Source organism: Saimiri boliviensis, chromosome 4 (assembly GCF_048565385.1).
Source record: "Saimiri boliviensis isolate mSaiBol1 chromosome 4, mSaiBol1.pri, whole genome shotgun sequence".
NCBI lineage: Eukaryota > Metazoa > Chordata > Mammalia > Primates > Cebidae > Saimiri > Saimiri boliviensis.
Genome location: NC_133452.1, coordinates 99,274,395 through 99,302,102, shown reverse-complemented (window position 1 = coordinate 99,302,102; position 27,708 = coordinate 99,274,395). Strand labels below are relative to the sequence as shown.

General features: G+C 42.1%; 1 protein-coding gene across 3 annotated transcripts in view; it reads right to left on the bottom strand.

Annotated features, from left to right (window-relative positions):
* ANKS1A (ankyrin repeat and sterile alpha motif domain containing 1A) overlaps positions 1 to 27,708 on the bottom strand; it is a 204,495-nt gene that overhangs the window by 101,244 nt on the left and 75,543 nt on the right. For 2 of the 3 annotated variants that reach the window (XM_039467397.2, XM_039467398.2), the window contains exons 2-9: positions 19,253 to 19,333; positions 16,110 to 16,266; positions 13,057 to 13,119; positions 4,142 to 4,438; positions 3,291 to 3,366; positions 2,904 to 3,005; positions 2,693 to 2,794; positions 878 to 1,074 (exon numbers count right to left, since the gene is read on the bottom strand). In XM_039467397.2, the coding sequence (XP_039323331.2) occupies positions 878 to 1,074; positions 2,693 to 2,794; positions 2,904 to 3,005; positions 3,291 to 3,366; positions 4,142 to 4,438; positions 13,057 to 13,119; positions 16,110 to 16,266; positions 19,253 to 19,333 (1,075 nt within the window). The remainder of the gene's footprint in view (positions 1 to 877; positions 1,075 to 2,692; positions 2,795 to 2,903; positions 3,006 to 3,290; positions 3,367 to 4,141; positions 4,439 to 13,056; positions 13,120 to 16,109; positions 16,267 to 19,252; positions 19,334 to 27,708) is intronic. The other variant, XM_039467399.2, reaches the window with a different exon arrangement.

The window sequence follows — 27,708 nt, the reverse complement described above, 5'->3', positions numbered from 1 at the left end:
CTCACTGCAACCTCCACTTCCCAGGTTCAAGCAATTCTCCTGCCTCAGCCTCCCGAGTAGCTGGGACTACAGGAGTCTTCCACCACACTCAGCTAATACATATATATATATATATATATATATATATATATATATATACATATACATACATATATACACATACATACATATATTGTATTTTTAGTAGAGATGGGGTTTCACCATATTGGCCAGGTTGGTCTCGAACTCCTGACCTTGTTGTGATCTGCCCACCTCAGCCTCCCAAAGTGCTGGGATTACAGATGTAGCCACCATGCCCAGTCACTATTATCTTAATGGCAGGAGGCATTATAATTAGATAAAACAGGAATGCCACATGTTAATAAATATAATGTTAAGCCCTGCTACAACCCTTGTTGAATCCAGAACCTGCCCCAATCTAAATGGAGAATCCTTTGAGGGCAAGTGAATGGTGAGCACGTACTCAGGACAGACAGGAACTCACTTCAGTGAGCTTCTTTCAGTGTATGTTTCCACTTTTCAGAGAGAAAATAGACAACATATAGCAAAGACTCCAAAGATAGGAGCAATACTAAGACTAAATAGAAATAAAATGCTTTTATTTGCTCTATGGCCAATGATGTCATGTAAAGATGCGAGCTGGTTACAGTGAAATTGGAAAAAGAAAAACTCAACCTCAGTGTGGTCTGTATGGTTTTAGCACACTCAGCAAGAGAGCCCCAGCAGAGCCCCGTGAAGAAAAGCAGAACAAGTAGGCTCCAGGCCTCAGAAACATGAGCTGGCACCAGGGATCACGCTTCCCTTCCCCATGCCCCAGCACCTCTCAGGCCAGCCAGCCAGCACAGCCCCCAGCAGGTGTGGGCCCCGGGCCACATACAGGCCTCACTCCAGCAGGTTTCACTCCTGTCGCCTCAGCCTCCTTGTTCACGGAGTCTCGGTCAGATGATCGCCCACTGGCCATGCTGTCCAACGAATGGCAGGAGACAGCATTGTACAGAGCTTCGTAGGGACCCTCTTCTTCAGCATTTGCGTCAAAATCGATAATCAGTTCAGTCACTGCTTTCTCCACGTCACCTGAGAGGAGGTTGGAGGGCAAGAGAATCACTAAAGGGGAGCAGAATCTCAGGTTCCAACCACTGCAGCAACCCAAAGCCTCTTTAGTCACCTGTGGTCACAAACACCAACCCAGAGCAAGAAAATGATTACTTTGTTCCATGGACAAGAATACATACAGTTTCAGCTGTTCTTCATACTCTGAGATCTAAACACATTTTTCTCTAATTCAGTATGAAAAACCATTGACATCTATAAAGACCTTTATAAAGTCCCAAAATACCATAATAACATAAACTTAACCCATAAAATATAGCAATGTGTAACTGAAAAATTTAGTACCCCTTATATTCCTTAATAAGAGCCTCCACATGCTCAAGCAAAATACAGGATGGCAAAGGCTTTCTGAGCTGGAGGTCTGTGCAGGTGTTAGCCTGGCCTGCTAGACAACTATCAGCCTCAGAACACCTGCAATCCAAATGTATGACTCTGCAAAGTTACCAACTGTTAGAGGCCAGGCAACTCTGGGTTGCCTGTAAATAATCAAAACTATAGGTCAGGTGTGGTGGCTCACACTCGTAATCCCAGCACTTTGGGAGGCTGAGGCGGGTGGATCATGAGGTCAGGAGTTTGAGACCAGTCTGGTCAACATAGTGACATTCCATCTCTACTAAAAATACAAAAAATCAGCCGGGTGTGGTGGTGTGCATCTGTAATCTCAGCTACTGGGGAGGCTGAGGCAGGAGAGTCACATGAACCCAGGAGGCGGAGGCTGCAGTGAGCCAAGATCAATCACGCCATTGCACTCCAGCCTGGGCGACAGTGCGAGACTGTCTCAAAAAAAAAAAAAAAAAAAGAATCAAAACTATAAATGTAAAATCCTTGAAGAGGTTAGTGAACTACTAATCCCATTACTAGCAGATTATCAGGTCAAAAAAAAAAAGTGCATGCAGGAAGGAGACAAGGACTCCACAGTGGAGAGAGCTGGGTATCCTTTAGCACTTATCTCTGCACTCCTCTGGGAAATCCCTTTCCCTTTTTCAAGCCTTCTTTATTGTGATCTATATTTGGGGAAAGGTGTCAGTCTTTATTCTAGCTTTGTATTCATCATATCAAGGACCCAGAAGGCTGCTAAACATCTGAAAAGGTGGATCCTGACTACTGATAGATAGGCTGGGCTCCCCAGGCTCCCATCCAGACTACATTTGTTGGCCAAATAATATATTATCCAAATTTGCCATGTATCCACCACCAACCAGATGATACTCATTAAATATTTATTATTGGTCAACTATGCACAAGGCATTGCATCGTGTGTTAGAAAAAGAATGTTTCGCTGAGATCTGAATTCATCTTGAGATGATCCTCACTACTACACATCCCAGAATAAATCTCACAAAGCCAACTGGAAAAGTGGCGGCTAAAATAAAATAGAAGAGGTCCACAGTCAAATGCATAAACTATGTCCAATAAAACTTCATATAGTAGTTGGCACAAAATGAACTGAATATAAACTTATTAAGGATTCCCAACCTCCCAAAATTATGATTTAAATTGAGATTTTTCCATTCTGCCCACAAATGTTCAACTCTTTCCAAGAGCTGAATACCCCTTTACTGACAGGGGAGAGTTACCTTACCCTGAGACTTCTGCGATATGGAGTCCATACTGGAGATGAGAGGTGGCTGGGGTGGGGGGGTTTTATCTACTTCTTTTGTACTTCTTCTTCCAGTCATGTGATCTACATGGAAAGATTTAAAAAAAAAAAAAAAAAAAGCTTCACCAAATACAAATGCCTTGGTTTAATTCGTGTGTCCCCTGGTCACCCAGACAGGGAGAGAGGACGATACCTTCAATTAATGCTGCTATCTGCTGGCTCTTTTGAGAAGGCAGTTCCCGAACAGTGTCTAGGGCAGTCAGTCCACGGTTATCTTTTATGTTGACGTCAATTCCTAGAAAGGCACACCAGGTGGACCAGGGGAGTGAGCATTTTCAAGCCAGCCTCCAAAAAGGTCAAATTTTAGGACATCTAAGGCTCCCAGCAGCGTGACCAACATTTTTCATCTAAAGCCATTTAATCCAGCTATTCAAGAACAGTTTACACACTTGTAATCAACCAGTGGAGATACACATACATTGGGTTCAAACACAGCCAGCAAAAATCCCCCTAGGGGACTACGGAGAAATAATCCCAACCCTGGCATGCTGTGTAGACAAGAGCGCTGCCGACCTCTCACCTGCAGCCAGCAGGATTTGCACCACATCGGTCTTGCCAAACAAAGCAGCCTCATGCAAAGCACTGCCCATCTCCGTCTGGAAAGCAAACGAGAGCGCAGAGCGGGATGTCATCAGAACAGTTTGGTGCGGCTTCACGCGACAAACGGGACACAGACAAGAAGGGACACAAAATAAAACAAACCACACAAAGCCCTCTGTCATCATCTTTCCAACCTTTCTTGTGTGGATTCCAGAATCACAACTGTGGCCCATACATCAAGGCCATGTCTTTGACATAGGCAGGCCACGTGTGAATAACTGAACAGTTACTCTTAGAGCCATCTACTGGTGAAAGGCCTCAGAATTCTACCTTCCTGGGTGGAAGGAGTAATGAGAAGGAAAGTACAAGAGAAACACCCTCACTTCAGATGTGGTTTGGTCAACACAAAGGCTAAGGAATCATTCAGCTGAATGGGAAAGGCTAACACAGACAAGAAATGTGGCATCACTTGCTGGCAATGTCAAGCTGATGAGACTTTGGAGGTGCTAAATGATGGCAGTGGGAACACATGGATAGGAAGATAATGAAATTTTTCTGGTTTTGAGAGACAGTCCACAAGCACATCTTTTCAGAGTTTAATGACTACGGATTACCCCCTGAAAAGAAGCAAACAACAACAAAAAATACACTCCCTTGAGGAGTTCATTTGTTTTTAACGTTTCACATTAAAATGATTCAACAAATGGAAGCATCTGAAACATGATGTGAAACGTGCTAAATAAAGAGCACAGCCCAGCAGCATGGTACTAGTGCCTTCTGCAAAATGACTGAATCCCTTGAGAGTGGAGGAGCCCCCACCCACCCTGCTACCTGGTAGTTGCTGTCCATGCCGGCATCGAGGAGGACCCGGACCACAGCTTTGTGGCCATTCCTTGCTGCCAAGTGCAGAGGGGTGTGCTTCTTAGTGTTGCAGCTCAAGAGGTTGGGGTGTGCGTTAAGGAGCATTTTCACCACCTCCAGTCGCCCGTACAGTGCTGCCAGGTCCAAAGGGGTCTCGAATTTGTTGTTGCGCATGGTGGGGTCCGTCAGCTCCTCTAAGAGCACCTTCACCACCTCTGTGTGGCCATACTGCGCTGCACAATGCAGGGCTGTCTCGTTGTCATTGTTCTAAAGGGTTAACAAGCAGATCACATCAGAAAGCTGACTGGCTGCTGGGCACCTGACTGGGACAGTCACACGTAAAACCACTGAAATTTAAATGAGAAAAATAGCAGCAATGCTTGGGGACTAATAAAAGTCAGAATCCAGGCATCTTACCGCACAAACAAGCCTGGCTGCTCTAATCAGCGACACCTTCCCCCAGTGACTGTGAGAGGGGAGGAGTCATCTCTTAAACACTGGCAATCCCCTGTGTGCCATGAAGGAAGTGTCTCCAAGTTGTGGGGAGAGTGAACAAGGGAATGTGGCAGGCATTTGGTGGAAGTCCTGGCAGAATGAATACCAATAATATTACTGCTATTGTTTCAGTTTAAACTTCAACTGGTTTTACAATTTATATGTATTCAACCCTATGGTTCTGATTCTGGATTTGTCAACCATCCATCGCCTTACACATAAGCTTTTTAATAAAAGTTTGTCATCTGTGTAGCTTCTTGCATGCAAATCAATCAGCCAACAGTGAAAGTAACACAGCAGACTAAAAATCGCTCAAGGTATCAGCCAAAAGCCATTTCCAGGGAAAGGAAGCACTCGGGCTCAGTCACAGAGAAATAGAGGACCCTGCCGCTGCACTGTGCCTACTCCAGGAGCCTGCACCAATCAATGCATGCAGTATCTACTTCATTAAAATGGCAGACAGCAGAGGACGGTGTTTCTTCTGTAAGGAAGAGGCAAACGCTGCCATGTTTTGTGTGAGAGGTGCAAAATATTCAAATGTAATATTGCTATCAATTCAAGCTCGCAACCCACAGTCCTCCAAGGCCAATTCTGTTTCAAACTAAAGACAGAATTTGAGATAAAATGGGAGAATTTTGTGCTTTATCAACCATCAGAAGCAAAATGTTAGTCATTCCGGTTATGCTCTTTTACTACTGACTGTACAACTAGAGCAGAAATAAAGTAATTCTCATGACCTCTCCTTTTTGAGAAGCACTAATGAAAGTAATTCTCCCACAAGATTTCAAGATTCCTAAATTTATCCAGGAGGCTTCTGCTACTTTTGGAAAAGGAAACTGAAGAGGAGGTTTGTTAGTCAAGTCAATATTGTGCACCTTTCAGTGGTCAAAAGGTCAAAATTAAATGTTTCTGCAATTGCTTTAATTCTACTAACATTAAAAGTAATGGATTAGGAGTGACCCAAACATGCATGCAATTCCATCTGCTTTTGATCTGGCATTTGACTGCATCATTTTTTCCAACTATACCAGAAAGATCCACAGCTGCTGGGAGCAAGTCCCCAAAAGGTGAGAAAAATATTTAAACGAAATAAGGACAGAAAAAGTAGTAACAGGACACATGCAAAGATGAATGCACACAGATAAACAGAGGATGCAGAGGAAGCGGCACTGAGCTCCAACACAACTCAAGGAGAGCAGCCGCCGGGAAGGTGCAGACAGCCTTCACTGGCCAGAGGATGCAGCCGGCCTGCCAGCCACGGCCTCCTATGATATGACTGGGCCCTGAGCAGCAAGTTCCATGTAACCTGAAAGTCTGGAGGAAGGGGAAATGCTGGGCAGAAAGCAAGTCCTTAAGGTCTTCCCTATCCCAAACAAACCTTTTAGGATACCCATTTGGAAGGCCTATTTCCTATTAAGCTATGGTATGAGTTTCCTAAGCAAACTTAGAGATGTCCCTTCAGTTTCTGTCTTTTTTTAACCCAACATTTCTCTGGTTCGCTATCACTTTCTCTTGATGAACCAACACCTACAATAACAAAAACTCACAGGATCTTTCTGTAGAGTAATTCTGGGGCAGAGTGGTGACCCAAAGAAACTTAAAAGGATTCTCTGGCTTATACATCTTAAGATGAGTGTGATAGAAAGAGCCAAGAAAGTCAGCTTATTCTTATTAAAACTCCAGTTCGGAAAAACTATTCTGAAGCAAATACTACTGTCTCATTTATACCCAAGTTGTCTCCCAGCAACCAGAATAATTTGTCCTTGATTTTATAAAAAGTATGTATTAGGGCCGAAGAACTGTAAAAGTCTAAACCATCCAGCAAAGGAAAAAAAAAAAAACAAAAAAAAAACTTCTATTTCTTTTTTGGCAGAATGAAAGCAGTTCTCACAAAGCTGCCCTGGTAAAGGCAAGGTCATAATCACTACTGGCAAATTTCCTGCCTCATGTTAAAAATGGTCTAACCACATCTCTGCAGAAAGTTACACTCACAGTCACAGTATAGGGAGCACGTTACTTAGGTTTCAGTCACGCCAGACATGGTCTGGTGACTATATTACCAAAATTTATTATACCTATGGTGACCACATCCATCACTGACACAGGCCATCACAATAAACTCTGATTACTGTAGGCTTTATGAGCCTGACAACTATCAGTGCAAGAACTATCAGTGATTCTCAAACTGGCTTCATTTTGGAATTACATGGGAGCTTAGAAATAACTAGTAGGTCCAACTTTAAGTAGCTTAAAAATCATCTGAGGTCCAACCTCAGATTTGCCAAAGTAGCACCTCAGAGAGGAAGGCCCAGCAAACTCTTATTAAGTGCTGGCTAATGGACTCACAAGAAAAGGAAGGATTCTAAGCAGCAGCATAGACTTCTGATCATCTGGAATGTTTCCCTGCCACACCTTCCGAATTGCACTACAGGTGCTCACAATACTTCCAGAGTTCCCAGAATTCTATTACCATGAATCTGGACTGAGAAAGGGGAGTAAGAGGAAATAGCCCAAATTTCCCCCAAGGCTTTTGCACAAATTCTCCATTCCTACCCACCTTAAGACCCACTTCCATTTTTTCCTTACTGGTTAGTACTTCTAAGAAAAAAGGATCCTGCTAAATAACTCGTACATCTGAAGACTCCATTCAATGTATAAATCCATTATACATATGTATATATATGCATAAACTACAAGCAGCAGAAAATCGTAAAGAAACTTTTTCCTGGCTGGGCGCAGTGGCCCACGCCTGTAATCCCAGCACTTTGGGAGGCCAAGGCGGGTGGGTCACCTGAGGTCAGGAGTTCAAGATCAACCCAGCCAACATGGCAAAATCCCATTTCTACTAAAAATACAAAAATTAGCCAGGCATGGCAGTACATGTCTGTAATCCCAGCTACTTGGGAAGTTGAGGCAGGAGAATTGCTTGAATCTGGAAGGCAGAGGTTCTAGTGAGCTGAGATAGCGCCACTGCACTCCAGCTTGGGTGAGAGAGCAAGACTCCATCTCAAAAAAACAAACAAACAAACAAAAATCTTTTTCCTGGCCTTCCTCCTCTTGGAACTATTTCAGGACATCACCTCCTAGTCTCCTAGTGTTCACAGCCCAACTGCACACTTATCCCTTGTTGGCAGATGCTAAAATTAGGGACACCTAGCCTACAGCTATCTGCAGCATGAAAGTATAAGCCCTAGAAAAACATACCGTAATTGGAAAGAAAGGAAAAACTAGGTCTGAGATTGAGATGACACAAGAAAAACGAAAGCAAATTCATCATGTAGAAGAAAAGTTAGACTTACTCTGTACTGCTCTGGAAAGCAGAACTCTGATGCAAAAAAGGAAGGTTTAGGAAGATAAATACCATCCAAACCTAAGAAACCAAAACTCAATGGAATCCAAAACCAGGCTGCCAAATAGTAATGAGTTCTGTTTGTTATTAGGGAAAACAAGAAAATACTTAAAATAAGGGGTAGCAGGTCCACCTTTCAAGTGACAGAGAGAAAGATTCCTCCTCTACATGGAAAGTTGGCCTAAATTGGTAGTTATCAAACCAGCTTTATTTTGGAATTACATGGGAACTAAAATACAAAAACAAAAACAAAGTACTAGTAGCTCCAACCCTAGACTTGTAAGCACCAACTTAAGCAATCAATCGTAATCATCAAGAATGAGACAAATCAATGTCATGTGCCTTGTTGATGCAAGGCACTAAAATGTACATAATACCACTTCTGTGGCATTATGGTTTGTATGCCCAAAATGTATACCCAGAATCTAATCCTGAGGAAACATCAGGCAAAGCTGAACTGAAAGACAGTACACAAAACAACTGGCCTGTGCTCTTACAAACCATCAATGCCACGAAAGACTAAGAAAGGCCGAGGAATTGTTCCATATTATTAACATGTGTGATCCTGGACTGGATTCTCAATCATAAATTGCCCTCAAAGGGCATTTTTGAGGGAACTGGTAAAATTTGAACATGGATTCTCTATTAGATAACAGTATCATGTCAATATTGAATTTTCTAAATGTGATAAATGTATTGTGGCTTTGTAAGTGAATGTCCTTGTTCTTAGGAGATTTAGGTCAAAGAACTAACTAATACCAAAATGGAAGTGTTTAGGATCAAAGGGTCATAATCTCCATGACTTAATATCCAATTTTTCATCAGCGACAATTATTGTGTGTGTGTGTGTGTGTGTGTGTGTGTGTGTGTATACACACACACACATCTGTAATTCCAGCTACTTGGGAAGTTGAGGCAGGAGAATTGCTTGAACCTGGAAGGCAGAGGTTCCAGTGAGCTGAGACAGCACCACTGCTCTCCAGCTTGGGTGAGAGAGCAAGACTCCGTCTCAAAAAAACAAACAAACGGGGCCGGGCGCGGTGGCTCATGCCTGTAATCCCAGCACTTTGGGAGGCCGAGGCGGGTGGATCACGAGGTCAAGAGATCGAGACCATCTTGGTCAACATGGTGAAACCCCGTCTCTACTAAAAATACAAAAAATCAGCTGGGCATGGTGGCGCGTGCCTGTAATCCCAGCTACTCAGGAGGCTGAGGCAGGAGAATTGTCTGAACCCAGGAGGCAGAGGTTGAGGTGAGCCGAGATTGTGCCATTGCACTCCAGCCTGAAGAGCGAAACTCCGTCTCAAAAAAAAAAAACCAAAAAAACAAAAAAACAAACAAACAAAAATCTTTTTCCAGCCGGGCGCCGTGGCTCACGCCTGTAATCCCAGCACTTTGGGAGGCTGAGGCGGGTGGATCACGAGGTCAAGAGATCGAGACCATCCTGGTCAACATGGTGAAACCCCGTCTCTACTAAAAATACAAAAAATCAGCTGGGCATGGTGGCGCTTGCCTGTAATCCCAGCTACTCAGGAGGCTGAGGCAGGAGAATTGCCTGAACCCAGGAGGCGGAGGTTGCGGTGAGCCGAGATCGCGCCATTGCACTCCAGCCTGGGTAACAAGAGCAAAACTCCGTCTAAAAAAAAAAAAAAAAAAAAAAAACTTTTTCCTGGCCTTCCTCCTCTTGGAACTATTTCAGGACATCACCTCCTAGTCTCCTAATGCTCACAGCCCAACTGCACACTTATCCCTTGTTGGCAGATGCTGAAGTTAGGGACACCTGGCCTACAGCTATCTGCAGCATCAAAGTATAGGCCCTAGAAAAACATACCGTAATTGGAATATTTATATTCACACAGAAAGAGAAAAAGCAAATGTAGCAAAATGTTAACAACTGGAGTATCAAGAAGAGTACACTACAGTTCATGGCATTATTCTTACAACTTTAAGTTAGAAGCTTTTTTAAAATAAAAAGTTTCTTAGAAACTTACTAGGTGATTCTAATGCAACCAGAAAGGTTGATCAAATCTGGAGACAACTGTTCTAGATAAAATTTCAAGGCTCTTTCAGTTCTAAGGCTGTGAAATAATTTCAAATGTACCAAAAACATAGATCTGCCCTAATATTCACTTGTTACTCATTTTATGATACTCGGACTAAGTAAGAATTGCTAAGAGGGGGAAAATAAGCGATTTTCATGGTTTTGCCTTAGCTAAGGATAATTTACAATTGGCTGGTTTACATTGACTTGCTGAAAAAGGAAAGGCCCCAAATGCTGAAGAAGAGGAAGCCTCCTAAAAACTACTTCTGCTCCCAAAAAAAGCCATCTGAGACTTCTTAATTTGTACAGGTGCCTGACAAGACTTAGCATTTAAAAATACTTTAACAAAACAATTCCTAGACATATGCCAGATCCATAAAAATCCGCTGAGTAAGGACAAAACCTAGGGAGGTCAGTTTTTTAAAATTTTTTTGAGACAGAGTCTTCTCTGTTGGCCATGCTGGAGGGCAGTGGCACGATCTCAGCTAACTGCAACCTCCGCCTCTTGGGTTCAACTGATTTTCCTGCCTCAGCCTCTCGAGTACCTGGGATTTTGTGTTTTTAGTAGACACAGGATTTCACCACGTTGAATAGGCTGGTCTTGAACTCCTGACCTCAAGTAATCTACTCACCTCAGCCTCCTCAAGTGCTGGAGTTACAGGCGTGAGCCACTGCTCCCAGGCAAGGGAGGTTAGATTTGAATCAGCTCAAGGAGAGTTTATATTCTCAGCACAACCCAAACAGCTTTACTTCTCTGTCTTTCTCTTATTATTATCATATTTTTAAGAATATGGGTCTCACTTGGTTGGCCAGGTAACTGTGATCACTGCTCACTGCAGCCTCCTCGACCTCCTGGGCTCAAGCAATTCTCCCACCTCAGCCCAGGCATATGCCACCACATCTGGCTAATTTTTTATTTTTTATGTTGCCCAGGCTGGTCCCAAATTCCTGGGCTCAATCAATCTTCAGCCTCAGCCTCCCAAATTCTGGGATTACAAGTGTGAACCACTATACCTGGCCAGCTTTACTCTTAATGTAGTTTGCATCAATTGGTCTTTCAGGGTAGAGGCAAAGGGAATTATTTCTAAAGAAATATGTTCTTACTATATTTAAACTAATTTTACTTTATACGTGCAAAATTAAAGGATAGGAAAACGTACTTTCAAGAACAAAAGTCTTACCCTTTATCAAAGCTTTATAAGCCCACTAAACTAACCACTACTGGGGAAAACAATCACTTCAATGTTCCTCCCCATAAAAGAAAATTCTGAATAGACTAACTGAATAATGTTTCATTAAGTGCCACCTACCAGTAACAGGAACAGATTCCAAAGATGCCTTTGCAGAAATACATTATATACACTTTAAAAAAATTAGTATCTCAAGTATTACTAGCTATGAGAGATTTTTACTTTATAAACATTACCTTATTTAAACTCCAAAACAATCCAGCAAGGTAGATGGTAGTGCCCCATTTTACAAAAGAGACAACTGAAGCTCAGAGAAATTAAGTAACTTGTTCAGGTCAACAAAACCACTAAATAGCATCCCAGAACTTAAAACTCTGGTCTGACCTATGAGTTTTCCACTCTATGACTCCACTTCCAAAACAAAACAAAACAAAAAAACAAAAAACAAAAAAACTAAGATAAGAGTATCTTTCTCTTCTGAAGGCTAGAAAAACAGAATTTAAAGAGCGGGCCAATCACAGCACTTTAGCCTGGGCAACAGAGGGAGACCCTCTCTAAAATAAAAGAAAGAAGAGAAAGGAAAGGAAAGGAAGAAGGAAGAGAAGGGAAGGAGGAAAGAAAGTGTAAGCCAAAATAAAGGTGATGTGCTCCATTACCTAAGGTCAAATTGCTTCTCTACCATTAAGACCCAACAGCTGAACAAGATCTCCTATACAGCCTTCCTAGGTCCAGCCCATAGGGGGCTTCATTTGCTAAATCAGTATTTCTCAAAAGCATGAAATATCTGCCTTGTATTTGGAAACATACAGAAGTACCTTATGTTTCTCTTTCCCATGGCAGCTGTTTTCAGCGCAAGTAAAAGGTAGCTAATGTGGATAATGCAGTGTCTCAAGCACACGCCAGATTGCTGCCAAAAAGCAAACTTCCTCTGAATAAAATCTTTGATCAAACAACCAGCAGTTGAGAGCACCGAGGTAACAGGTTAACACCATCACCCAATGAACAAGCTCTGCCGCTCAGATGTGGTAAAGGCTGAGGGGTAGGCAGGGCTGGGCTGTTCATCACCAGACCCATCAAACTACTCTTTGCCCCAGCCTCACAGGGAGGGAGACTAAGGCAGGTGCCAACCTTGGTCCTGCAACATCATTTCCTATTTCAGAACCCCTCATGGGTTAAGAGTGATCAAGCAGAGAGAAGCAAATGGCTGGAGATATTGGACCATGGTTTTAAAGCATCAGAGAGCGATGCACAAACTCCAGGAAACGAGAGAGAGGCAGGCAACAGCTTTTAAAGGAATAAAATGGATCACCCATGTCCTTTCCCCCACATCTCCATCATTAGCTATTGAAACCTGAAAATCAGATTCCATTTCAAAAGACATATAAAAAGCAGGCCCAAAATAATTTTTTAATTCCAGGAAGTACAATTTAATCATTTTTTTTCTATGCTTATTTAAAAAGATAAATTGTCTGATTATCTCTTAACTTCATTTTTAAAATTTTAATAATCCAAATAGTAAATTAGGCATGTAATATGGTCCCTTGTATTTCCCCATTCCTGCCTTTTCAAATATTCCAGAAAAAGCCACCCATCCTTTCCCAAATTAGTATGGGTTTTAAAAATAAAGCCAAAACCCACTGCAGCTGCATTTTCCCATTCCCAGACAAGCCAAAAGCAGATGGGCTGAAGCAGACAACAGTCAGTGTGATGAGGAGGAGCCTGAGTGGACAAGAGCAGACGCAGAGAGGACCAAAGAGGAGGTACAGCTTGGAGAAGTGATGCAGAGAATTCCTGGCAGCAAAGTACACACCTTGGCATTGATATAAGGGTCAAAGGGGCCGTACTTTTTTAGTTCTTTGATCTCAAGAGCATTCTACAAAAAGGAGAGGAAAAGAAAAAAGTGATGATAAAATGGATGAAATACATCAAAGCAATACACAGCCCTGAGGAAACCCAACCCTAGAACAACCTGAATCTGCCCTCTGGACACCTCAAAGGGAAGTTAATAAGAAAGACAATCTCCAGGGCACCTTACTCTTACCCCACTTTAATTGAAGCATCCTACTGGAACCACATTAATGGTTTTAAAATGAATCACAATAGTACTTGCAACTACTATCTAGATCAGGTGTCCCCAAACTTTTTACACAGGGGGCCAGTTCACTGTCCCTCAGACCGTTGGAGGGCCGCCACATACTGTGCTCCTCTCACTGACCACCAATGAAAGAGGTGCCCCTTCCTGAAGTGTGGCGGGGGGGCCGGATAAATGGCCTCAGGGGGCCGCATGCGGCCCGTAGTTTGGGGACGCCTGATCTAGATCCATTAAGGTCTTCAAGCTACTGCAGACATCTTGCCCAGCTCCTGCCCACCCACCTGTCTGCCAGATACTCAAAGCACTGGGCTGGGGTCCCACCTATCAACCGATACTCCAGGCAGGAGGCAGCTGTGAGCAGGTTAAGCTAGCACACTCAAGTGGCTCAAAAATCCAAGCAGCTGTGTTTCAAGGCAAAAGTGAGCAAAGAGGATTAGAAATGGTTGCCGAAAATTTCTTAAATGAGAAGGACTTTAATGGGTAACCAGTCTTTCCAACACTGAAGAATATTAGTTATAAGCAAACTTCATTATACATTTCCTTCAGAGAATAGAAATGATCACTTCAGCTAGGAGGAGTAAAATTACATTTAGATTCTAAAGAGTTAACTCTAAACAGCTACTTCTCATTCCCAAATGTTATAAGCAAACATCCTCATGGATGATTTTAAATGTCTGTTGTTCACCTACCCAGAAAATACATCCCCAAAGGGGAAAGGCAGGCTGATTAAGCTACATACACACAATCTCCAAATCAAGAGATTTGGGAGCATTATTTTAATTTTCTCATGTCTCAGAATGAAGCTGCCCTTCTCAGAATCAAAATCATGCTCTTAATAGCTAACTGAGAACTGCATGAGTTTCCTGACAATGGACTTGCCAGGATGATTTCCTATGTTTTGAGCAAAAACCTTGAGCTAATCCTACAGGTAATTTAACAATCCCCTCTCGGCAAAGTCATTAGAAAAATAGTCCTAAGCTTACTGAAAAAGATCAACATCTCCCTCTTCAAAGAACAGAGAAAAGTATCTGCTTCGGTTCAGAGCAGAGAGAGGAAAAGGGAGAATGGCCGGGCGCGGTGGCTCAAGCCTGTAATCCCAGCACTTTGGGAGGCCGAGGCGGGTGGATCATGACGTCGAATCGAGACCATCCTGGTCAACATGGTGAAACCCCGTCTCTACTAAAAATACAAAAAATTAGCTGGGCATGGTGGCACGTGCCTGTAATCCCAGCTACTCAGGAGGCTGAGGCAGGAGAATTGCCTGAACCCAGGAGGCAGAGGTTGCGGTGAGCTGAGATCGCGCCATTGCACTCCAGCCTGGGTAACAAGAGCGAAACTCCATCTCAAAGAAAAAAAAAAAAAAAAAAAAAAAAGGAGAATGGCTTATCATATAAGCCCATTTCCTCTCAAACTGGCACACAACCTCCAACTCAAATGACAGCGGGTTGTATTTATGAGAGGCTTGTTTAAAACTTACATAATTCAGGTACAATTTTTCCAAAGATATAAATGTAAACAAGAGGAAGTATATTCTCAGAGTAACTAAATCCATGGCCACTGTAAGCTTGTTTTTGCTCAAATGTGGCCTTTTTCGTTTTCTAAGAATCATCTCTGCTTTTTCAAAGCATGCTCACTCTTTTTTTTGTCGTTGTTTTGTTTTCCAAATGGTCAGGCAACTGGAGTATGCTCACTCTTAAATTAACATCGGGGGACCTCATGGAAATGGTCATTCCACTAAATCACCTCTGACCTCCACTCACATGTTTCTGATTTGCAAGTTCATTTTTCAGCACTAGCATGAGTACTTCCACTGCTCCAAGTTCTGATGTATGTAAAACAACAGCATGGTTTACACAGTATTGACAAACACTGGAAAAGTTACATTGCCATGTCAATGGCATAAACACAATTTACTTTTTGAGACAGGGTCTCACTCTGTTACCCAGGCTGCAGTGCAGTGGCATAATCATGGCTCACCGCACCCTCAAACTCCTGGGCTTAAGTGATTCCCCTGTCTCAGCCTCCTGCGTAGCTGGGACTACAGGTGCATGCCACACATCTGGCTTTTTTTTTTTTTTTTTAATAGAGACAGGGGCCGTCAAGGTAGGTGTGGGGGGGTTCTCACTGTGTTGGTTAGGCTCGTCCCAAACTCCTGGCCTCAAGCAATTCTCCTGCCTCAGCCTTCCAAAGTAATGGGATTACAAAGGCATGAGCCACCACACCTGGCCTACAATTAATTAAGCTCAGGAGCTTGAAAGTGACTCTACGCAATTTTGTAAGGTTTGCATTATTTCAAATTTTGCAAATAAAGTGAATACAGCTGGCCCTTCATATCCACAGGTTCCATCCATGGTTGGTTAAATGTGCACATGTAGAACCCGCAGACAGAGCTAATGTTACTTTGCCGTTTTACATAAGGGACTTGAGCCTTCTCGGATTTTGGTATCTATGGGGAGGTCCTGGAAACAAAGGGCTCACCGTATATACATTTTTATTATAGTACTATTCCAAATATGCATGAGTCAAATGCATATAAAATACATCCACATAGTATAAGATCTACTAAGATCTTATAGTATAAGATCTACTAAGATCTACATTTAGGATATGGAAGAGGTGGTTCCTTGCTAAGGAACTGATAATCGAAAAAATTTTTTTTTTTAAAAAGGAGCTGGTTCTCTGAGATTTGAACTATGGGGCTAAGATGGTGATGGGGCTGCCACCTCTGGCTGTAGCTGAATGGAGAGAGGAAAGCCTCCCTTCCTTCCGACCTGTTCATTGACTCTGGTGTGTGAAGGCCCTTGATGGATGAGCAACCGCACTATCTGGGCATCTCCTTTCCAGGCTGCCAAATGCAGTGGGTAGCAGCCTTTAGAGTCAGCCACGTTGGTCAGTGCGTCATTCCTCAGAAGAACCTCGACCACATCCCTAGAAGGCAAAAATCAATCATGAGTTTGTAGAACTCATAAGCCTTTCCAGCTAACAGCTCTTTACACCTGTACGGCACAAAGCCCCTTCACGGATGTCTTATTTGCCTCCTGTGTCTTTACCTGAGCTCACTGCCCAGGCTTTTCCTTTTATTCCATGAGCTGCTGATACGCAGTTGAATCACCGTAAGCCATGCTATGCTGACTCATCATCTTTCTGTTTAGGCTTTCTTGGTAATCTATTTTCTATTACTTTGAAAATGTCTGGGGCTAGGCACGGTGGCTCACGCCTGTAATTCCAGCACTTTGGGAGTCCGAGGTGGGTGGATCACGAGGTCAAGAGATCGAGACCATCCTGGTCAATGTGGTGAAACCCCGTCTCTACTAAAAATACAAAAAATTAGCTGGGCATGGTGGCACGTGCCTGTAATCCCAGCTACTCAGGAGGCTGAGGCAGGAGAATTGCCTGAACCCAGGAGACGGAGGTTGCAGTGAGCCAAGATTGCGCCATTGCACTCCAGCCTGGGTAACAAGACCGAAACTCCTTCTAAAAAAAAAAAAAAGAAAGAAAATGTCTGGACTCTTTGTCTAAACCTGGCAATGTTTCCTCGTTTACGATGTTTAAACAGTATTCAGGTGTTGAATATATATAAAAGTAATCATACAAGACACATATCATTATTCATCACATTATTCAGAGCATTTAGTGATATGGGAGCTAAAAGCGGAGAGGCCAAGCGAAATAAAAATTATTGCATGCCAGGCACAGTAGCTCACGCCTGTAATCCCAGCACTTTGGATGGCTGAGGTGGGCGGATCACCTGAGGTCAGGAGTTCAAGACCAGCCTGGCTAACATGGTGAAACCCCATCTCTACTAAGAACACAATAGCCGGGCATGGTGGTGGGTGCCTATAATCCCAGCTACTTGGGAGGCTGAGGCAGGGAGAATCGGTTGAACCCGGGAGGTGGATGTTACAGTGAGCTGAGATTGCACCATTGCCCTCTAGCCTGGATGACAGAGTGACACTCTGTTTCAAAAAAAAAAAAAAAAAGTTATTGCAAAAGTAAGCCAGACACATATGTTATCATTTGATATCCCCAGAAAGAGGAACTTGCTTTTTTCCTGGTGACAGCACTAATTAAATAAATACCAGTATATCATTATCCCTATGAATGTGAAGTCAAAGAAAATCCCTACTGTAAATAAAAACAGCATCTGGAAATGAACTTGGCTAACAAACTATATAGTCATTTAAGTTCAAGATTCACTTTAATTCACATTACCCCACTATATATGGGAACAGTGTTCTCTACAGATTTCTTTTTAGCTATATCTAAGATGGCTACAGAAAAGACTTAATGATCATGTTCAGTTTATTTTAGAAATGTTTAATGCTGAAGGCAACAACCATTGCTTCTTATGGGCATGTTGGAGTCAATCAGGGTGGGTCAAATATTGGACAAATAACACAAAATAGTCTAAGGTGGTAAGAGCCCGGGAGCTCCTTGCCCAGCAAAATCTAAAATGATTCCAATAATCCTTCCTCATAAAAACTACACTGCTGGCTGGGCACGGTGGCCAATGCCTGTAATCCCAGCACTTTGGGAGGCTGAGGCAGGTGAATCACCTGAGGTCAGGAGTTTGCGACCAGCCTGATCAACATGGTGAAACCCCATCTCTACTAAAAATACAAAAATTAGCCAAGCACGGTGGTACATGCCTGTAATCCCAGTTAATTGGGAGACTGAGGCAGGAGAATCACTTGAACCCAGAAGGCAGAGGTTGCAGTAAGCCGAGATCATGCCATTGCACTACAGCCTGGGCATGAAGGGGGAAACTGTCTCAAAAAAAAAAAAAAGCCCCCAAAACAAAAAACAAACAAAAAACTACACCGCTGCTGCTTATTGCCTACAGTACGTGTTTTCCTTTAACACCTTCTATTCTGTTACACTCTATGGTTTACATTCTTCAACATCCTGGCAAACCCACTCACTGTACTCCCTGACAATGCCTGTCTCTTTGCTGAGCAACTTGAATGGCAGTGCCCAATCACTTAAGCCTATGCCTTCTCTCTCAAATTCTCCCCAAAGCATGCCTTCTCCAGAGAAACTTTCCATACAAATCCCACCCAGTTCCTAATAACCTCTCTCTACTTAGGAGAATTACATAGGACATTTAATGTATTTTTTCCCCTTAAAAGGGTTCTTGAGTGCAGAGCTAATTTTATGAGGAAAGAATGGCAGGCAAGAAGAGAGAGTAAATAAATATTGAAGCAGAAGACAGCTTTATCATGACCACTCAATCTATTTTCGGCTTATCTAGGAGTTAGTTACCTAATAGATTCCAGCCCCTTTATGTTCTGGCTGCCCCAAATTTGATCAACATACCTAGACCATTACGTAGCACTGGAAATTCCAGAGGGGAAAAGAACAGGCAGAAGAAAAGGTTAACTTTTGACTAAAGATTTTTTGATGGGTGGGGTGGGGAAGGATGTTTAAATTACACATGAAAGAAAGACACAGAAATTCTGGATGAACTAAACTTAGGTTTGTTTTTTTCTGGTTCTCAGTGCCACTGATTAGCAAACCTTTGTTTTGTTTTTGTTTTTTAGAGATAGGGTCGCTCTGTTGCCCAGACTGGAATGCAATGGCACAATCATGCCTCTCTGCAGCCTCAAAATCCTGGGCTTAAGTAATCCTTGTGCCTTAGCCTCCCAAGTAGCTAGAACTTCAGGCATGCTACCATGCCTGGTTAATTTAAAAAAAAAAAAAAAGTTTGTGTGTGGAGATGGAGGCTTGCTTTGTTGCCCAGGATGTTCTCAAACTCAGCTTCAAGTGACCCTCCCGCCTCGGCCTCCCAAAGTGCTGGGATTATGGGCATGAGCCACTGAGCCCAGCCAGCAAACTTTTCTAGGAAATGAAAAAGACAAGGTGAGGGCCAGGATTCTGAAGGGTGAGGGCAGGGATGCAGCACATTGATACTTACTTATGGCCATTCAAAGCAGCATGGTGCAGGGGTGTGTAGCCAGTGCTGTCAACACAGTTCACATTTGGCCCTCTCCACATGCTATAAGGGAAAAAAAAAAGAGAGAGACATACATAGATTTCACAGACTGAAGTCACAAACCAAAGTTAGAGATCGCTAGCTAATTAGTAAAGATTTCTGTGTGGTGTTCAACCTGACCAGTTAACTTCCAAATGATTCCTGATAAGTACAGCAGCTATACACCATAGAGATGCATAGCACCGAGGGAACACTGCAATGGTTTGCTGAAAGAGTCAAGTGTCAAGACAACAGTGTCATCGCTTAAGAGCTTGTTCTTCTAGTACTCCCAGGATTGTAAAAACAGCTCATTGAAAGGTCACCAAAGACAGACCCAAACCACTCAGCCAGTCACAGGTATTGAACATCCACTCCTGTACTGGTGACTGAAGGTTTGAGAGTGACCTCAACACAGCCCAGATAATCAAGATGAGTCAACGAGCAAAGATCAGGGTCAAAAAGCACCAGGAGACATGGCTTAAGATGCAAAAGATGATTTTGTCTTTCCTTTGTAAATATGTCTTACCAGTAATTTAAAAAATAACAGAATCTATAATCTGAATGTATTAACTGACTCAAAAATACCATAGGAGGGAAGAGAAAATGTTACCTTACTTAATCCTCGAAGCCTTAGTTCTTATTTCTGTATTGGCCTTACTGCGTTGACCAGAGCTTCTAAAATAATATCAAATAATCCTAAAAGCCTTAGTTCTTATTTCTGTTTCTGCAAACCATACTGCATTGGCTAGACCTTCTAAAAAAATATCAAGTAGCATAAGGCAAATTTGTTTTGTTTCTGCTTCTAATGAGAAGGCTTCCAGTGGTTTGAGGTAGATACTCTGTAATTTGTAAAGGAAGTATCCTATTTTTATTTTCCAAAAAGTGTTATTAGATTAGAGATAGTTGGTTAAATGTATTTTCTGCATCTATGGAGATAATAGTTTTTCACATTTAACAGCCTAGTATGTTGTTATCAATAGGTTTCTTAATATTAAGCCATTCTCGGTGTAAACGTAATTGGCCATTTCCATTATGACCTTATTGGTACATTCTACTTGAGAGCATCTACTTGAGAGTATATTACTTAGGATCTACATTTATAATTGAGGCTGGTTTAAAGTTCTTGTTTTTTATGCTACTGTTATTGGATGGTATCAGTGTTAGGTTTAGATCACAGGACAGCTGGGCAGCTATCTACTAATATTCAAGAATTCAATGACACAGACCAGGTGTGGTGGTTCACGCCTGTAATCCCAGCACTTTGGGAAGCCGAGGCAGGCAGATCAATTGAGGCTAGGAGTTTGACACCAGCCTGCCCAATGTGGTAAAACTCTGTCTCTACTAAAAATACAAAAATTAGCTGGGTGCTGTGCAACTGTAATCCCAGCTACTCAGGAGGCTGAGACAAGAGAATTGCTTGAATCCAGGAGTCAGAGGTTGCAGTGAGCCAAGATTACACCACTGCACTCCAGCCTGGGAGACACATAGAAACTCGGTCTCAAAAAAAAAAAAAAAAAAAAAAATATCAATGACAAAGAGCACTAAAATTATTAAAAATCACTAATAAAACCATCTGGGAACAGAGCCTTTGTGCTCAGAGTTAGAAGCAGTATTATTTACAAAAATAAAATTTTGGTTGGGTGCAGTGGCTCACACCTGTAATCCCAGCACTTTGGGAGGCCGAGGCAGATATATCACCTTAAGTCAGGAGTTTGAGACCAGCTTGGCCAACATAGTGAAACCCATCTCTACTAAAAATACAAAACTTAGCTAGGTATGGTGGCATGTGCCTGTAGTCCCAGCTACTTGGGAGCCTGAGGCAGGATAATTGCTTGAACCTGAAAGATGGAGGTTGCAGCGAGCCAAGATTATGCCACTGCACCCCAGCCTGGTGACGGTGTGAGACTTGGTCTCAAAATAAATAAATTTAATTAAATTAAATTTTGGCAATAGGCATCAATAGACAAATTATAAACTACAGTACAGACACAGAGTAGAATATCAGATACCAGTTATACCGCTATGTAGTAAGACAAAAAAGATTATAACGTTAGAAAGAAAAAAGAAACAAAATTGTAAATACTGTATATTCTTGGCTCAGAAAGGATGAAATTTATCAGGATAGTAGATTAAGTGCACAAGTTTACTCTACCTCCTTTCTAAAGTTCTCTAAAGTGACAGAAAAGATATCCTACCCTATACAGATAGGCAGCTACAGACAGATAAACAGACAGATTCATACCAGAAAATTTTAAAAAGATATCATCAAATAACCAGCAATGTTGAGTAATTACTAAAAGGCAGAAAGTAAACAAGGTCAGATCTACAGAGACACAATCTAGAAGAATGCAAATTAAAACATTCATTGACAAAAAATGAACATAGTGGCATTATCAAGTCAAAGATTTCAAAGATTAGTAAAACAAGCACTCTTTTTTTTTTTTTTTTTTTTTTTCTGAGACAGAGTTTCGCTCTTGTTACCCAGGCTGGAGTGCAATGGCGCGATCTCAGCTCACCGCAACCTCCGCCTCCTGGGTTCAGGCAATTCTCCTGCCTCAGCCTCCTGAGTAGCTGGGATTACAGGCACGTGCCACCATGCCCAGCTAATTTTTTGTATTTTTAGTAGAGACGGGTTTTCACCATGTTGACCAGGATGGTCTCGATCTCTTGACCTCGTGATCCACCCACCTCGGCCTCCCAAAGTGTTGGGATTACAGGCGTGAGCCACCGCGCCTGGCCCAAAACAAGCACCCTTAAACACCACTGGTGTAAGTTTAAACTGGTAAATTCCTTTGGGAAGACAAGTTGGCACCATCGATCAAAACCAAAAATAGATTCACTTTGAGCCAGCAATTCTACTTCCAGGCAACTATCCAACAGAAATACTTATACATGTGCACAAAGACACATGCTTGTACAGAACTACTTCCTTCTAAGCGTTAAAAACTAAAAACTTAATGTCTATCCATAGGCAAGCAGTAAAATAGTAGGTATACTGATAAAATACTATGTACCCATCAACAACAGTCATAAGGAAAGAAACAAATTGGAATTTTAAGTCCTGACATGGAAAGATTTTCCAAGACATACTGTGTTATAAGAAAGCAAAAAAAAAAAAAGGTCATTGTATAATATACACCCCTGTAAATGGATGGTGACGAGAAGAGCACTCACCAAATGCTGACCATGGTGGTTACCTCTGGGGAAGGAAATCTGTGTTAGGGAGCCCTGCAGATGATGAAGAGAGACTTACCTATTGTGCTCGGTATTCTACCACAGTTTAAAACACTTACAGTGAGAATCTATTCACATAGTGCTTTTATAATAATAGTACTGTAAAAGAAAAGGGGGAATCATCTATGCACAAGGAAGACAAAAAAATGTCAAAATGGTAGTAAAATTCAGTTGTATATGGGTGACAAACCACTTTGATGAGCATGTAGATATTAGGTATAGAATCTTAAGATAAATTTTAAATATGAAAAGTGGGATTCTGCACAACAAAGGAAACCACCAGCAGAGTGAAAAGACCACCTATGGAATGGGAGAAAATATTTGCAAACCATACATCTGCTAAGAGGTTAATATCCAAAATATATAAAGAACTTAAAACAACTCAATAGCAAGAAAGCAAATAACCTGATTGAAAAATTGGGCTAAAGATCTGAAAAGACATTTCTCCAAAGACAACATACAAATGGCCAACGGGTACATGAAAAACTGCTCAACAACACTAGTCATTAGAGAAATGTAAGTTAAAACCAGAATAATATATCACCTCACACCTACTAGAATGGCTATTACCAAAAAGACAAAAGATAAGCGTTAGCAAGGATGTAGAGAAAAGAGCAACCTTGCATACCGTTGGTAAAAACAAAAATTAGTACAGCCGTTATAGAAAACAGTACAAAGTTCCTCAAAAAATTAAAACTAAAGCTACCATATAAACCAGCAATTGTACTACTGGGTTTATCCAAAGGGAATGAAATCAGTACATCAAAGAAATATCTGCACTTCCATGCTCATTGTAGCATTATTCACAATAGCTGAGACGTGGAATCGACCTACCTGTCCATCAATGGACAAATGAATAAAGAAGATGTGGTATACATAAACAACGTTTCCTTAAAAGGAAATCCTGTCATTTGTAATAACGTTTATCAACCTAGAGGACATTATGGTAATAAAAGAAGCCAGGCATCAAAAGACAAATACTGTATGATTTCACTTACATACAGAATCTAAAAATGTTGAACTCACAGAAGCAGAGAGTAGAATGGTAGTTACCAGGAGCTGGAGGGGATGATATTGAGATGTTGGTCAAAGGAACAAAATTTCAGTCAGGAGGGATAAATTCAAGAGATATACTGTACAATAAGGAGATTATACTTAATAACAATGTATTATAATCTTAAAAATCATGGCCGGGCATGGTGGCTCACACCTGTAATCCCAGCACTTTGGGAGGTCAAGGCAGGTGGATCTCCTGTGGTTAGAAGTTCGAGACCAGCCTGCCAAAATGGCAAAACTCTGTCTCTACTAAAAGTTTAAAAAACAGCCAACTGTGGTAGCACATGCCTGTAATCCCTGCTATTTGGGAGACTGAGGCAGGAGAATCGTTCGAACCTGGGAGGCAAGGTTGCAGTGAGTCGAGATCACGCCGTTGCACTCCAGCCTGGGCAACAGAAGTGAGACTCCATCTCAAAAAAAAAAAAAAAAAAAAAAAAAAAAACCACACACTAAGAGAGTTGGCTTTTAAGTATTCTCACTACAAAAATGATATATGAGGTAATGTATGTGTTAATTAGCTCATTTAGCCACTCTATAATATATAGATAACTTAAAACATCTTATTATATACAACAAAAAAAATACATAAAGCTTCTGTCAATTAAAAATAAATTTTTAAAAAGCAACATACATGTATTTTGATATCTAGGCTATTTGTTCATTGCCAACTAAGGATAGTAAAGACAAGGTGAAGGGCCTGAGGTACGTCTTGATACCCTACCCCATCCTCCACTAAGCCTGAACTCCTACAGCACTTTCCAAACCAGGAGCTAAATGCAATTAAATCTCTTCAACACATTTCTACAACGACCTCATTTTCCAAACCAAAAAGTATATGACTGTGCCTGACAACGGATCAGGGTGATGGCAAGTGAGGTGGATCTGGAAAATCTGAGGTACAGTTTTCACAGTTACTTTCAAATTGCCGAAGAAGAGAAAAGATCATCATTATAACACAGGTGACACTAAGAATCTGAAAACAAATTCTTTGCCCCAAATCACATACTACATCAGTAGTAGATCAAAAACACTCTGTGATGGAGCTCATGGCATTTGGCCAAACAAGGACTGTCTGATCTAACTGTAACAACGTGAAGTGAATATGTAGCGTACATAATTCAGCAGCAAGACGACTGGAATAAAACTAAGTGGAGCTGAGAAACAGGAAATACCAAGACCGGTTAAAGTGGCTGAGAGTGCAGGCCTCTCAGCTACTAATTTAGTTCTATTACTCAACTATCTCAGCCCTCTCAGTCCATGTCCCCAAGGAACCCTGAAACTAAGATTTAAACCGTCTTTGATTTTAACAAAAATGCAGAATCAAGCAAGCCTTTCATCATTTTCTAACTTTTGCTACATGACTGGTTTAAAGGTGATTATTAAGTCTGGACATCCTATGTCAGCACTAAAACTCCCCCAAAACAAGTAGAAAAGATAAGGAAAAAAGATAGTGACTTCACTGCAAAAAGCTGCAACGTTTCTTTCCAACCACAGGGGCCTTTTTTCCCTCCTTTTTCTCTACCTTCCACTCCGAAAGCCCATCTAGAAGTTCTGGGGACTGGAAAACATATTAAGCAAAATCTAAACAAAAATAAATATCATCTCCTTGTTTGGAATTTCAGCTTCAGACAGGATGGTGATAACATCCCCCTCCACCCAAGTTTCTTCCTTTTTGGCAGCTCAAGAAAAGAGCTATTTACAATCCAGGTCTTCCTCCCTATCACAGGTTTTCTAAAACTGTAAGCACCAAAGGGCTGCTCACCAACAAACAAAAGCAGCATGTAATACACCAGGAACCAGGGAAAACCACTTCAAACATAGCGTAGGAGATTCCTAAGCAACATTTAACCTGTAGAGATTGGGCAGAAATGCAATACCTGCCCTTGACTTGCAGGACAAACTCCAGACTAACCTTAATGGGTCCTGGGGCAGTCATAGCAAGCCTGCGTGAAGAAGCTATGGAAGCTAGGTTAAGAGCTTGGGCTCTGTGGTTAGCAGATCTGACTTCAAAGCCCGCCTCCGCCGCTTGTCAGTTTTTTGACCTTGGACAATTCACTTAATTTTCCACACCACTGTCTCTGCATTTGTAAATTCTACGTGATGGGCTCCCCAGGACTTGAATCATTCATAGAAACTTCTAGAAGCTTGAGCAAGTTTAATAGTATTCAGAGGCTTCGTGTGTCAAAAACAGCTTAACTGCTTTAATGTGATATTGAGACACAGTAAGCCTTGCCCTGTGCGCCTCGGCAGCACCTATGTTTTGGGACGGAATCTAAAGCACTGTGGAAGGCAAGGAAGAATATGACTGGTGAGGACCTGTGGCTTTCGAATGCCACCTCAAAGGCCTCTCTGCATTCCTTTAAAAACTGACTGTACATTTATACATGGCGGGCGCTGTGCTGGATTTGCAGGTTTTGATGAATAGAAACAGTCCACAAAGACCCAGCCCACTCTATTTGGGGAAGGTGCCAAATGAGGTCCTGTTTGTGGGGCTACACATGCATGTACTCAACAGACATGTGAAGGGTGCCTTCTAGGGGCTGGAGATGCAGATGGAAAAAGACAGTCTCCACCCTCATGTAGCTCGATTTCCATGGGGAGAGAGAGACTGAGTGAATGAGCAAATAAATAGATCCTAGGATGCCTATGTGGTGATAAGGGCCAAAGGGAGCAAGGAAAGCAGATGCAGCAAAGGAAGGGGATAAAAAGGAAATGAGTGATATTTTACATAAGGTCATCAAGAAAGACCTCTCTAAGAAGGTGACCTTTAAGAAGAGATCTGAATGAAGTAAAGAGCTGTGAGGATGTCTGAGGTAGACAGGCAGAGTAGCATCAAACACAAGAGTCCCGGGAAGGAGCATGCCTGACGTGTGGCTGGAGAGGGGAGCAGCAGGGAGCTCTGCCCACAGAGATGACAGAGGACATTACAAAGGACGCCAAGGTGAGTGCAGTTCTACAGGCATCCACTGAGCACCTACGAGTGCTCACTGCCAGGGGTAGGCGACAGAGGAGGCCATAAAGTCCACACTTGAAGGAAAGGGGAGCACTTTCAAAACAAGGGGAGGAGCATGCTCTAAAGTCTAAACTGAGGTGATCAGATACTAAGTCTCTTCACAGAGAATCAGGGTTCCTCCTATCTGATTTCAAAAGTTGATCAACACTCATAGCTAAATTTACTTACCACTCTTCATACCTAGCAAAACACAAGCAAAAACTTGAGGTAAAATTGCCTAGGCCAGGCACGGTGGCTCATAACTGTAATCACAGCACTTTGGGAGGCAAAGGGGTGAATCATGAGGTCAGGAGATTGGGACCATCCTGGCCATGGTGAAACCTCGTCTCTACTAAAATACAAAAAAATTAGCTGGACATGGTGGCGTGCGCCTGTAGTCCCAGCTACTCAGGAGGCTGAGGCAGGGGAATCGCTTGAATCCGGGAGATGGAGGTTGCAGTGAGCCAAGACAGTGCCACTGCACTCCAGCCTGGTGAAAGAGCAAGACTCCATCTCAAAAAAAAAAAAAAAAAAAAAAATTGCTTTAAGTCTCTGTGAAATCAAATAAGAATTGCAAAAGCAAGACAAATGGGGTATTTATTAAGTTGAGTACAGAAAGTGGCCCAGCTCAAATGTCCCCTGATCCTCAACACCTTTCCTGATTGCACTGGCTGATATTAATCTCACCCTTTTTAGATCTTCCAGATTACCCAACTGCATCTTCACCATAACATAATATAAATCCTTTAGGGAAATCCCATGTTTCTAAGCACAGAGCACTATGTAAGGAACTGGCCCAGGGCCACCAGGGTGCAACTTTTAACATTCAGTTTTCACCAACCTGCTCATTCACTCTTGCCAGATCGGATTCTTGCCAACCCTGAACCGACACTGCCCCAGTGTGACATGGTATCTATGCAGTATAACAAATCTACTACATCTATATCCATTAAGAATGGCAACACTCTCTTTTTTTTTTTTTTTTTTTTTGAGACGGAGTTTCGCTCGTTACCCAGGCTGGAGTGCAATGGCGCGATCTCGGCTCACCGCAACCTCCGCCTCCTGGGTTCAGGCAATTCTCTTGCCTCAGCCTCCTGAGTAGCTGGGATTACAGGCA